The sequence below is a fragment of the Melospiza georgiana genome, chromosome 12 (assembly GCF_028018845.1).
Source record: "Melospiza georgiana isolate bMelGeo1 chromosome 12, bMelGeo1.pri, whole genome shotgun sequence".
In the NCBI taxonomy this organism is placed as follows: domain Eukaryota; kingdom Metazoa; phylum Chordata; class Aves; order Passeriformes; family Passerellidae; genus Melospiza; species Melospiza georgiana.
Genome location: NC_080441.1, coordinates 12301801 through 12315203, shown reverse-complemented (window position 1 = coordinate 12315203; position 13403 = coordinate 12301801). Strand labels below are relative to the sequence as shown.

Sequence of the window (13403 nt, the reverse complement as noted above, 5' to 3'; positions counted from 1 at the left end):
GTTTCCCTGTTCCCCGGGGGTTTCCCAGGGGTCCCCGCTCAGTTTCCCGTTTTCCCGAGCGCTTCCCGGGGTTCCCCGCTCCGCCACACGAGGCGGGGGCTCCGCGGGGCGCGCGCCCCTCCCGCGCCCCGGCACGCGCTGGCCGCGCGGCGCGGTCCCCCCGGCGGGCGCTCTTTTTGAATGAATGACCTCACCCGCGCCGGCCAACCGCCGCGCGGCCGCGCTTAATATTCATGAGGCGCCGCGCCAATGAGCGGGCGAGGAGGTTGTTTTAAACGGCAGAGCCCCGCAGCCAATCAGGCCGCTCTCGTAGGCAGCCAACGCGAGGCTGAGCCGCGCCGAGCCCCGCGTCGTGCCCTGCGCTCCGCTCCTGTCCACACTACCGCGAACAATACAGGTACGTGCAGCCCCGCCGCAACTTTTCGGGGGGCGGCTGCCCCCTCCCCGCCCTGCCCCCGCGCCTTCGTCCCTCTATCCTGCCCGCCCCAGCATGCTTTTTTTTTTTTCCTCTTTTTTTTTAAATTTTTTAGTGTTGCGTTCCGTTTCTTCTTTCCTCCGAGTTTTTGATTTTTTATTTTTTTCTAATTAGAGAGAAATCGGGAAATTCGCCCAAAACTTTGTTTTGCCGCTCTGGCGGGGATCGGCGGTGCCGGGGCAGATGCTGTGCGCAGCTGGCGGGGCGGTGGGCAGCGGGCGAGGCGCAGCGTTTGTCCCCCGTGGTCCTGCCCTGCCCCGGCGGGAGCTCCCCCCGCCGCCAAGGGGCCACCTGCCCCCGGTGCAGCCCCGTAGCTCCGCGCTGGGCTCCCGTGCCGCCGAGAGTAATATGGCTGGTGCAGCAACTACACCGGGACTAACTCCTCTTCTCCCCCGCATGGGCAGGGATTTTTCTCTGCCGCCTCCTAATGTCGCACGGCAAAACGCGCGGCGCCCTCGGCTTTTATGTGCCCCTTTCCCAGGGTGGGCTCGGTGGGGCTGGTGGCGGTGGGAAAGTTGTCGGCCGTGCGCAGTGCCGTGCCCGCTGTTTATTCTGCATTAATATGGCTGTCGCTTTAGCATCTGACAGGGATAAACCCTGCGCGTTGCGCCCGGCGGTCCCGGCCAAGCAGTTTTTTTCTCGCCGCCGCCGCCTCCAAACTCCCCCGATCCCTTCGCTTCTGCCTCCGCCGCTCTTCCCCTGCCCGAGAAGGTGTCTCTGGTGGGGCTGCGCCCGCGGCGGGGCCCCGCATCGCCTTTTCCCCGCGCCGCGCCGCCCGTGCTGTGGGCATTAATATGGCTGGCGCTGGAGAGCCCCGGCGAAGGGAAGAAAGACGTGTGAGCGGCACAGGGATAGGGAGGGGGGTCGCGGCCGGGAAAATCTCTTTCCCCGTACCCCGCCGGGGGCTCAAACCTTTCGCTTTCGCCCCGGCTCCTCTCCCCCCACCTTCCCGTGTCCTCGGCCGGGCGCTGGGGGGCCGCCCCGGGGCTCCCCGCACTCTTTTTCTGGCAGCGCGGAGGAGCGTAGCGGCGGCGGTAATGGCTGCACGGGAGCCTTTGTTAGAGAGCGCTGCGCTAGGCAGGGGCCGGGGGGGGGGGCTCCCGCCCGCGCCCCGGCCCCGACGCCCCCGCCGCCCGCCGGGGGGCCAGCGGGGAGCCCCTCGGCGGCGGGGGCGGCGTTTTGGCGGGGCCGGCTGCCGGGGGCGGCGGGCGCGGGGGGCCGAGCGCGGCGGAGGGGGAACGCGGCTTTGTTCGGCGGCGCGGCGGCGGCGGCGCCGGGAGAAGCCATCTTAGCGAGCGGGGCCGGCCCTGGGCGCGGAGCGCGGCCGCCGCCGCTCCCGCTGCCGCTTGCCCCGGCCGCCCGGGGCCGGCCCGGCGCCCCGCGCCCCCGGCCGCCGCCCGGCCCCCCGGCGCCCCCCGCCCGCCGCCCCACCGCATTTCAGGGGCACTTTCTTTCATCAGGAGGCGTTTCACAAAATGGAAGATGAATTATTGGCGTCTGGCGGAGCCGCCGCTGCCCCCGCCGGCCCCGGCCCCGCCGCAGGTGCCCGCGCCGCGGAGCGCGGCCGCCGCGGTGACCTTGGGGGGGCGCAGATGCGGGAGGGGCGCGGAGCGGGGCCGGGCTGGACCGGACCGGACCGGCCGCCGCGGGCCGCTCGCCCCCAACTTCGGAGCGGGGCCGGCTCCGCGCCCCGGCCCCGGCACCACCGCGCGTTTTCCGCCCCCGCGGGGGCAGCGCTGTCCCGGCAGCGGCCGGAGCGGGCAGGGCGGCTCACGGCCACTTGGGCTGCACCTGGCGGGTTAATGGGCGCGATTAAATATTAACGCTGTGCTAATAAAAATTAAATTTTTAATTGACTTAGAAGCTGTAAATAGAAAATACTGTTGCGGGCTTATGATATTTTTTATTAAGAGGGGAAAATTTTACACGGAAGCAGGAAAAGAAATGGAGCCCAAAAGTTAGCACCGTCGTTTCGGTAACTTGCTGATTGCATCTTTGCGCTGACCACTATGCCTCAAACATGTGTCACTTGGTGGAGCAAGAGCAAGCACAACTCACCTCGCAGAGCTCCACGGGTCCTATTGTGGTTATAGTCAGCCTGTGTTTGTGCCCTTTTTATACATAAAAGGTTATTGCATTTTTTTGGGGCAACTAATTTGTCCTGCCTGCTTACCTGGACAGCAGCTGCTGAGACACACACTGCAGCTCCTGAAGGGATCAGTCGCTGCCTGGCACTGTGCATGCCACTCCAGCCCCAGTGTGGTAGCCAACTTAAACAGATACTTTATATTAGTTCATATATAAGGCTTAATAGGCAGAAGTATGTATATTTAATAGTCTGTCTCCAGTCTTTGGGCATGATGTAAATATATATTAATGTAACACTTAAATCCACTGACTGGTTTCTCTTGGCTTGTCTACAACCCAAGTATCAAGGGAGAATAATTTAAGTCTCTGTATTGGGGATGGTAAGAGGTGTCAGGGGAAAGAAAGGGGTGTGTTTCTGATGGGACATCACGTCAGAAGATGATGAGGGGGTGTGTGTGTATATAAATATATGCACATCATACGTGTATGCATATATCGGTGTGTGCATTCATCTAAATATCATTTATGTGTTACTTTTTCCTCTGTCCCTACAGAGTCAAGATGGCTAAAGGTGATCCGAAGAAGCCCAAGGGCAAGATGTCTGCCTATGCCTTCTTTGTGCAGACGTGCCGTGAGGAACATAAGAAAAAGAACCCAGAGGTTCCAGTCAACTTTGCAGAGTTTTCCAAGAAGTGCTCAGAGAGGTGGAAGGTACCTTAATTTGTGACTTCCTGAAGGGACCTCTTACAGTATCTGCTAGGATGATGTGTGTGTGTCTGAACATGAAGGGAGCTGGTGCTGTTTTGGTCTGTGTGCTGTTCTTGGCAAGCTGACCTGGCCATTGGTCAGGTGCTGCTGGAGCCTGTGGCAATTACTGAGCATTTTAGCCTTGTGTATCTGCCCATTTCGATGCTTCTGCTAGAGGTGGTCATTTTTCACGATTCCCAAGCAATGCCCTTCAGCAGCTGCTTCCTTCCAGGTGTGTGTCCTAAGGAGGACTGACTGTGCTTGTCTCAGTTCTGTTGCTTCCTTGTTGCTGAGTGTGTCTGTGGTGGCTGTGCTTTCCCGTACAGGACAGTCCAGTTAAAAAACCAAACAAATTCTGAAACTCCCCTATTGAGTTGATATGTGTTGGCTTGTTTACATAAAGTTTGCCAGCTATTGAACAGTTGGGTAATCGCAAGTTTGCTGTCTCATGTTTTGGTTTTTTAGACTATGTCAAGCAAGGAAAAGGCTAAATTTGATGAAATGGCAAAGGCTGATAAGGTACGATATGATAGAGAAATGAAGGACTATGGACCAGCTAAGGGTGGCAAGAAGAAGAAGGACCCCAATGCCCCTAAACGACCACCGTAAGTAACTTTGAGACATGAAATGCATAAATGTTTTGGTTCATTTTCACACCCTGTATGTAACATGGGTTTCCAGGAAGGAGGTAGATGGGGGACACAGTGTTGGTATAGCAGGACTGGTAGTGATACTGTCTTGTAAACTTTCTAGGCAGCTTGTGGTTTTGAGCATGTACTGACACAAACTGTCAATACTTGGTGCTCTTAAACTCATAGTGATTGGAGTGTCTCATAGGAAGACACAAGTGGCTGAGTCACAGTGAGACTTGTGTATCTAAGATGAAGTTGGGTGAGGGGATGCAAAACAATAAAGAGCATTGAATGAAGGAGGCTGCCGGTCTGAGCCTCAGTAAAATCAAAGCACGTTTAAGCTTGATTTTATAAGTTAAAGGAAAGTTTCTGCTCTGTGTGCTCTGCATGTGTCAGTGCTGTGGGGGAGGGATGGAGGAAGGGATGCTGCTGCAAATGCTGACTGTCCTCTGCTGTTTCTTCCCAAGGTCTGGCTTCTTCCTCTTCTGTTCAGAGTTTCGCCCCAAGATCAAGTCCACAAACCCTGGCATATCTATTGGGGATGTAGCGAAGAAACTGGGCGAAATGTGGAACAACCTCAGTGATGGTGAAAAGCAGCCTTACAATAATAAGGCAGCTAAACTGAAGGAGAAGTACGAGAAGGTAAGGAGAGTTGTCACTTGTGCCTCCTCTGTACCATCTCTTCTCTTGCTGTGCTTTTGTAACATAGGCCCAGCCCAGTTGGCCCCAGCATAGTTACAGCTGAGCTTTGCACAGACTGGGGCAGAGCAGGATGGAGATCCACAGGCAGATTTCAGCGAGGAGGGGGAGCTTTCCCCGGTGACGTGCAGCAGGGGCTGCTCATGGTGCTTCAGAAAGGGTCTGCTGTGCTGCACTGGAGCTTTGTCCCATTGTCAGGAAACTTTGAGAGGCTGGCTTCTCTTCTCCTCCTCAGAGAAATGGCCATGGTGCAGGGCTCCAGACCTCCATGGTTCATGAGCATGCTGAGGTGTCTGCATAGCTGTGTCCCCCTGGGGTGCACCTGGGCAGCCCAGTCCCTTTACCCTAACACCTGCTGCTGTACAAATGCTGTGTGTGTTTGCTGCTTAGAGCAAATTAAGACATCCCCTTGACTTTGCAGGATGTTGCAGACTACAAGTCTAAAGGAAAGTTTGATGGCGCAAAGGGAGCAGCGACCAAAGCTGCTCGGAAAAAGGTAGAGGAAGAAGACGAAGAGGAGGAGGAGGATGAAGAAGAGGAGGATGAAGATGATGATGATGAATAAAACTGTACAATACTTGTCTCCATGTGAATACCATAGAGTAGGGGAAACACCATAAATGAAGCACCTCTTATTTGAGATGGTGTCTCTTGCCCTTATTAGGCTTAATTAAAAAAAAATTGGATTCCGATCGCGTTGTAGTTTCTAAAAGTGCTCTAGAAATTGTAACTGGTTTACATGAAGTGGCCATGGGTGTAGTGAGCACCCTGAAACTGTATCAAAGTTGTACATATTTCCAAACATTTTTAAAATGAAAAGGCGCTCTAGTGTTCTCCTAACTCTGTGCACTTTGCTGTTGGTGTAACAAAGCATTTAAAAATGTTTCAAGCATTTTTTTAATTTGTAAGGTGGTGTTACTATATGGTTATTGGCTAGAAAATCCTGGGTTATAAACTGTACATATCTATAGTTTGTAAAAACTAGACAGATTCTTGTGGTACATGCTTAGAGTGATGATGCCTTAGAGGAGCAGTGATGACTTGGAGAGGCTGTTCGTTCCCCGGGGTGCCATGGCCCAAAGCATGCACTGTGAGGGTAGATCTATTTACACTACAGTGGGCGTCCATTTAGCTTAAAGTTGTCTTTCTGTATATAGTGAAATAGCATTCTGCTGCCATTCTTAGTTGTGGAAGGGGGTTCAGCTGGCATGAGAAGTGTATGGGTTTTTTTAGTTAAGTGCGGTAGTTTTTAAACTGAAACTGTAGACATCTCTTCATCGTCAACTAAGTGAAGAGCCAGTGCAGCAACTGAAGTTCAAAAACACTCTGTACTTAAACAAATTTGCAACGTTCTGTTTTTTTTGTATGTTTAGAATGCTGAAATGTTTTTGAAGCAAAATAAACAGTATTACATTTTTAAAACTGTTCTTGACAACACTCTAAATTTCTGGTTTAAGAGGATCTTAACAACAGCAAGAGGTTCATTTTGAAGTCTGTGGCATCCCTCAGGGCTGGTGACTTAGGAAACATTCTGACTCAAGGATTAAAAAAAATTAAAAAAAAATTTAAAAAATGGTGGCCAGCCAAAACTGGCTGATTGAAAGAGATGGCTGCTCCAGCTAATATGCAATCGTAACTGTTTATGGCTGAGTGGCATAAGATGCTATGCAAGTTTGAACTTTATTACTTGAACTTGGGAGCCTAAATGAACATTCATGACGTAATTGTTTGTTTGTGTGTGTATATAGCAGCATTCAGAGATGCAGAGAAAGGTAGGTGGCTAGGAATGAGGCTGACACCATGGAATAAGTATAAAAGCATAGTTTGGATTTTTTTTCAGTTGTGTTGGGTAAATTTATAGCCCAAATGCATTGCTGTACATATTAAAATGTGCCTTTTTTGTCCTGTGTTCAACTGTTTCAGACTTGTGGTTTTTTCTAGCCTCTTGTTTCGTGGCAGGAGCCAGGTGCCTCTGTGACTCCCTGCTGCAGTAGGAGCGTGGCACAGGTACTTGCTGTGTCCTTTCTCTGGTGACACAGGGTTCAGCAGGAGCTGGGGCTGTCACCTGGGCTGGGGGAGCAACAGGTCCCTTTCCCCTCTGGTCACCAGCTGGCTGTGTCACAGTCTGGCCTTCTTTCCAGATCCAAGCTGGGGGTGTTTTGTGGTGGTTGAACGGTAATTCCTGGTCTCTAATTAGTGACTTTCGCCTTGGTTTTTCTTAGCATGGGAACAGCACGAGTTGGGAAAGCTACAGGAGCCCACAGTACCCTGAATTCCTTCCTGGCTGGCTCTGGCAGTCCGTGCTTGCTTGGTGGGGAGTAGATGGGGGTGTGAGAGCACTTGCATTAGCAGCAAGGCAGAGCTGTGGGCTGTTGTGTCCAGGTGGCTTCAGAAGACACAGGAACTCAAAGGTGCAAACGCTGGGCATGGGCTGCTGCCACCTCTGCTTTTGAGCCAACTTTGAGATTAATGGGGTCCAGGCATACAGGCAGTAACATCAGAATGTGGTAAAACTGCTGAGTTGCCCAATTGGGTAGCACTTCTGGCTTCCTCTGTCTTCTCAACAGCATGACAACTTACCACCAGCAACAGCTTGGCAGAAGAGTCTGGTCTAGTGTTGAGGTGAACTAAAATCTGAAAGCAAAATTTTCAGAATGGAGCAAGCTAAAAAACTTTCATGAAGCATAGCAACATGTAGCAACTTTTGTTTTTAAGGCTAAGTGACAATTGAGTCACTCAGAAGTACTTTTGTAGTTGCTTAATTATGGTCATTTTTAGTATCTTAATTGCACAAAAAGATGGTATTTGCCCCTATTTTATGGGCAGTTGCATTTTAAAAGCCTCAATAAAGCTGCATCTGGAAAAGAAATAGGTACTTCTGTATTTGCTACCCTTTCTGCATGTCTTCTGATGCAAGGGAGTAGGCAGCTGGAGATCCCAGCCTGTGGAAATTTGATGGGGAAGTGGTGGAGCAGAAAAAAAAGTGATGGCATCAGTTCAGGAGCTCTAATGCTGTTTCTATTGTCTAGTTGGCAAAATCTCCCCTTAGCCACATATGGGACTGGGTGTAGATCACTGTTGTGCAAATTGAGCTTGGCTTTGAATTAACTGCTAGTGAGCTGAGCCCCTATTGATGGTATCAGCAAATGAGGGCTGGAGCTGACACCTCTTTGTCTTCATTGTATTGGAAATCTATTTAAGTTGCAGAGCTTGATCAAGGTCTCACACCTGACAGTGCACTACCTGCTGCTGCTCTGCACACACCTCAAATATGGCATTCCTGGGGCATCAGTTCAGTGCAGCCCCAGTGCAGGATTCCAGGGACTCACTTGGATACTGCAGATGTAGTGGTGATATTCCTTCCCTGAATAGTCTGCTGTCGATGAATGCCATAGTGTGAATGCATATAAATAACACATAATAATTTCCCCCCCACTGTTTTGTGTTCTGACGTGCCATCTCAAATATTGGGAACTGCTTAATTTCACCCAGCTCCATTATTTTCGTAGAACACCCTCTAAATGTTTTTTTTTCCCTCTGCTTTGAAATGCTTGTGGTGTTTCAGAGAAGACATTTCTGCTTTGTGCTGCTGCACAACTCAAACTTCTAGTTCAACTTTAGTCCCAAGTAAATATGTCCCTTATTAACTCCATGATGTGTAGAGAAGGGTAAGGCTAAAATAGATTGGGCAAAGGGAGGGGATGGATGAAGAGAGTTTTGAATTTGATAGAACTGACTGTGAGACTGCTTGTGTTTCCAAAATGATGTAAAATTAAAGGTGCCCCTCTCCCTGCTGAAGCTGGGCTGAGGGACCAGGGCTCAGCTAAGAACAAGGGATGGTGCTGGTTCTGCAGCTGTTGCAACCCACTTAGTGCTGGGGGAGGCAGAGCAGGGCTTGGCTCTGTGGTGTGGTCCCTCTGGGTGCCTAAAGGGGTGTCAGAGGGCTGAGAAGTTTTGCTCAGGAGAAGGAATCTGATGGTGGTGTGGGCAGGGGCAGCTCTGACCATGTCCTGCAGTCATTTCCCGTGCATCAGGGAGTCCCAGCATGGCTGTGGCAGGCACTCCCCACCAGCAGTCACAAGGAAAACTGCATTGCAGGATGGTTCTCACTGCTGGGTCAGGCCCTAGCACATCTGTGGGGAAGGAGTGTGTTAATTTTCTATAGTAAAATTAATTAAAAACCCTAGTACAAATGCTTATCTCCCTAGGACAGGGAGAGTGTTCTTTGGGGGTGGGACTGAGGATATAAACACAGTCAAAGCATCTCTCACACCTTCTCCCTTCGAACAGCTCTTTTTTAGGTAATTTTACGCCTAATAAGCCCTGCAGGAGCAGCAGCAAGGTGCAAGGGCTTCTCTTGCTCCTGGCTCAGCAGGTGAATGCCTTTTTACTTCCAGCACAATCCTGGCAGCCACCTTGAGTTTGTTTTCCCTCTGCTGGCTCAGGCTCCTGTTCCACAAGCAGAGGAACATGTCCCCAGCAAGCTGACATCTGCTGCAGAGTTTGGGGGCTTGGAGAGGAGATAGGATGATTCTAGTGGGGCGAGAGCAGGACTCTGCATTTCTGGCAGTGCTTTCTGACAAGCTCTGACTCCCCTCTATGAATGCTCACCCAAGCTCACTTTGCTCTAAAAGATAATGAGAGGAGCTGAGACAAGTGGCATGTTTATTTCTTTCCAGGGCTACGGCTGCACCACATTTCAATGCAATAAACTGAATTGCAAATCACAGCAGTGCTGCAAACAAAGTGTGCTGGGGACCCTGTTACCGAGCAGTTGCTCTCTAAATGTGTCAGATGCAGTGGGGAAGGGACTGAACAGCCAGCATGCCTGATGGGGTTTTGTGCCCTCTGAAGTGTCTTCATCCCCTTTTGCAGGCTGGGCTCTGGTGTGTGCCCTGCTTGGGCAGCATTTGATAACCTGTTCAAAGCACTCTGCAAGCATCTCACCCTTCCAGCAGATCTGATCTCTGTGTGTGGATGGGGGCCTGTCTCCTTGCATGTGCTAATGCTCTTGATTGGAGCTGTCTGCTGCTAAGAGCTCTTTCCTGAGTGCCCTCCTGCACCTGGATCCCTAAATGAGGCAGGAGGAAGCAGCACAGCCGTGCTGTAGCTGACGGCTCTGTGTGCTGGGTGTAACTCCTCCTCATGCTCCTGGATGGGGCTGCAGGGTGCCTTCCCCAGGAGAGGGGAGCCTGAATATTGTGTGCAGGAGCAAACTGCTGCTGGGGTGGGGCTATGACCCTTGGAGGCTGGGATGAATAGAGCAGACATTTGTTTTGTTGAGATGAAAATGCATTGACTGTGGTGAGGGGATGCCTGTCCTGTAACTGTGTCCCCTGAATTCAGCAGCCAGGTAAACCACAGCTGGGAGCCCGTGTGGGGCTGGGTGTTTGGATGGTGTTTGTGGTTGGTTTGAGTGCTGCTGCTCTGCCTCCATTCCTGCCACCTGCTCTGTCCCCGTGGGACACCTGGGGAGCCAGAGCAGCCCCTCTGCCCTGGTGTCACCCACCACTGCAGCCAAACCTGTGTGATGCTGCTTCTTCCCAGCCCTTTCACTTGTAAAGCTCCCTCAGGTATTTCAAGTCAGAAGAATGCTCCTTTTAAAAATATTAATCAAACACGGCCTGGCTTTGTTGTTGTAAGAGCTTATAGCTTGTAAGTGTTTTTAACTGCTTCTTTGTGGAGCTTAAAATTTGCTTTATTTAGTTTAGAAAATTAATACCCATGGCAGGATGAAGTGATTTGAGGGATTGCTTGAGACAAATGCCTCTTTTCTGCTGCTAATGAGTGTGTGGTTGCTCTTTTGCTGTGTGTTACCTGGCTGTGCCAGCAGTAATACATGGTCCTGCACAAGAAGCTTGAGAAAGGTGTAAGCAGGGTCAGTTTGGTCTCCTGCTTTCTTACAAGATATGTTGGTTGAGTTTTGTTCTTTTTAGCTTTAGAGCACAGGCTGGGGATCCTCCCTGGGCTTGGCTTCTGCAACTGTTAAAGGCATTACTACTGTAGGTCCTGGCTGGGATTTCTCCCCAGTAGCAGGGAGAGCAGAAGCAAACACGCTGGGTCTTCTGTGGCTTTATTTGTTGCTTCATATAGTAACTTAATTTTTGCAAGCTGCTTGGAGGTTTTTCAAACCAAGCTCAAAGATCAAGATGTCAGTAAAACTCTTTAAGAGAACCCTTTCTTCAAAGGATGTGTCTGAAAGTGGAATAGAACCTGACCAAATAGAATCATAGAGTCTTAGAATTGTTTGGGTAGGAAAGGACCTTAAAGATCATCTTGTTCAAACCTCCTGCCATAGCAGGAGCACCTTCCCCTAGACAAGGTTGGTGTTAGTCTAATTGCTCACTGTCACTTGTGCTCCGTTTGTTGGCGATTCCCACCAGAGCTGTCTAGCAAAAAAATCCACTACACCACGTATTTTGAGCCTTGAGGGTGAGTCACAGAAGGCTTTCAGTGGTTTTGAACCAGAAGGACTCAGCCTTGTTTATTTTGTATTCTTCCAATGCATCTCTGCTAAGAGGGAGCAAATGGGCCTGTCCCATTTTAGGGCTCTGTTGGGGAGTGTGTAAAGCTCAGCCCTTTGAGTTTCCATTACCCAAGCTTAAAGGGGCTCATGAAAAAGCAGGAGAGTGACATTTTACACAGGCAGATAGTGATAGGACAAGGAGGAAATAATTTTCAACTACAGAAAGTAGGTTTAGATTAGAAGTTAGGAAGAGGTGGTGAGGCGCTGGCAGAGTTGCCCATGGGAAACTGCGGATGCTCCACCCTCTCCTCCTGCTCTCTGCCTCGCTCTCTCTCAGTCCAGCACAGCAGCTGTGATCAGCACATCTGACCAAAGGCTCCCTTCCGATGGTGTGGTTTGCATTTCAGTTTTGGGGCAGCCTGGGCTGTGTTTTCCCAACAGTCAGGTGTTTAGGGAAGCCCTTCCACTGTCATGGGCTGTTCTCTGTGCCAGCTCAGACCCGCTGTTGTCGTTCCCTGAGATTTCTGTGCCCACAGCAGCACCAGGATGGGGGTGGAGGTTACGGGGCTGCAGGAGCTGCTGCCGAGCCAGCCATGAGGGGAGAGCAGTTGTGATGGAGGTGGGAAGCAGGAGCAGGAGGCAGCTGAGGGCTGGGGTCCCCAGGTCCCGAGCAGACGGCACGCAGCCCACAGGGTCCCTGCCTGTGCAGGCAGCAGATGGTGCTGGGTTTCACAGCCTGAGCACCAGGCTCAGCACTCACTGTGGCTCACAGGGAAGGGCTGCTCTCAGAAGTGTTTGCTGCTGCTGTTTGTGCCCAGGTCTCTCATGGAGGTGGTTATTGCCACTGTTAGGCTGTGCTGGGCACCCCTCTCATGGCAGGGACACAAACAGGCTGCTAGCGAATGTGCAGGTGGGAAGAACATATATTTCATATATATTCTCATCCTGCCAAACACAAGGTTCCTGCCCATCAGAGGTGCTCTGCCAGGGTCTCTTTTCCATTCATCCCTTCCAGGCCATGCTTGGTTGGTGGGGCTGTGCCAGGGCAGGTGGCAGAGCCCTGTCTCAGGAGCCTGTCCCAGAGCAGAGCTGCAGATCCTTGTGATCTGGAGCAGGATTGCCTCTGGCCCCATAGCCCCAGGGGAGTGAGAACCCCCCAGGGAGGGTTCTGTGGGGCAGCCCACCCTGGCAAGGGCTCAGGGTGCCCATGGAGGGAGAGGGGATCCTGCCAGAGGAGCTGCTGGTTTGCTAGAAGCCTTCTCCTAAATATGGACATGATTATTTTTAATTTTTTATTTGCTTGCTCTGGAATCCTTTGCATTTTTCCCTTAATCCTGGAGAAGAATCAGCGGTGCCCTGTGTGCATGTGACATGGCTGTGCACAAACTCCCTTTGTGACTTCTTTCTTTCACGAGAGAGAAACACATTCAGGAAAAGCAGGGCCCTGACAACAGGAATCAAGTGTTTCTAAATATGGACATCCTTTTTTGGACTAAAAAGTCTTTTTGTACCATGCATATTTCCCCTGTTAATCATTTCCTTTTGTTCCTTGCAAACTTGGGTCCTCCAATGTTATAGGAGGAATTATAGCTGCTCTGTTTGTAAACTTTTCGTTATGATCCATGAGCTGCCTTGTACGTTGCTCTGATTTGCTGGGTTTCCTTTTTAATGTGGTTGGAAAGGCCAGCACTCTGGTTTACTCACCCTAGGCTTTCCCTTTTTTTTTTAAAACAGTCATATTTAGCTAAACCCATCTCGAAATATTGGGGATTTTACAGGCCATTGAGCTTTGCCTGGTCCTATTCACTGCTTTTGTGCTGCACTAATTGGCTTGATAAAGAAGGGCCTGGGCTCTGTGGAGTGCTTCTCCTCCAAGGTGAAATGTGAGATGGAGGGGGAAATATTCAGATGTTCACTAGCAGTTATGCTCGCTGGATAATCTGAATGCATCAGAAATGAGCTAGAGCTCAGACAAAGTAGGGGATTAGGAGTCTGAGATGGGCGAGCGGGTGGACATCTGGAAGCCTGCTGTTGAGCTGTCTGCTGGGCTGGGCTGTGTCCCATAATGTGGGTTATGGCACTGCAAATGGACAGCACTGGGCTCACGGTGCCTCTCTGTGCCTGTGCTCCAAAATAACAATCGCTGCTGTTCTTTGGGACCCCACCCTGCCCAGCAGAGCGCTCGGCTCCCCTGTGACCCTGCAGGGACAGGCTCTGCTCTGGTGGCACTGTGCGCCTGCTCTGCCTGCTGCTCCGGGGTTCTGGGGAAGCCTCACCCATCCCGGGGCTGGTGATG

The 13403-nt window shown here is 51.3% G+C and overlaps 1 protein-coding gene across 1 annotated transcript; it reads left to right on the top strand.

The window, feature by feature from the left end:
- Nucleotides 1-303: 303 nt before the first annotated feature.
- On the top strand, nucleotides 304-6555 carry HMGB3 (high mobility group box 3). The gene is made up of 5 exons (XM_058032593.1): nucleotides 304-397; nucleotides 3118-3274; nucleotides 3776-3915; nucleotides 4410-4584; nucleotides 5063-6555. The coding sequence occupies exons 2-5, from the start codon at nucleotides 3125-3127 to the stop codon at nucleotides 5204-5206; spliced, it is 609 nt and encodes a 202-aa protein (XP_057888576.1). The 5' UTR covers nucleotides 304-397; nucleotides 3118-3124; the 3' UTR covers nucleotides 5207-6555.
- The last annotated feature ends 6848 nt before the right edge of the window (nucleotides 6556-13403 follow it).

Bases quoted from the DNA above. Each gene is read 5' to 3' on its own strand.
- HMGB3 (XM_058032593.1), top strand. From the start codon at position 3,125: ATGGCTAAAGGTGATCCGAAGAAGCCCAAGGGCAAGATGTCTGCCTAT. The intron at 3,275-3,775 runs GTACCTTAATTT...TTGGTTTTTTAG, and splicing joins AGTGCTCAGAGAGGTGGAAG to ACTATGTCAAGCAAGGAAAA. The intron at 3,916-4,409 runs GTAAGTAACTTT...TTTCTTCCCAAG, and splicing joins AATGCCCCTAAACGACCACC to GTCTGGCTTCTTCCTCTTCT.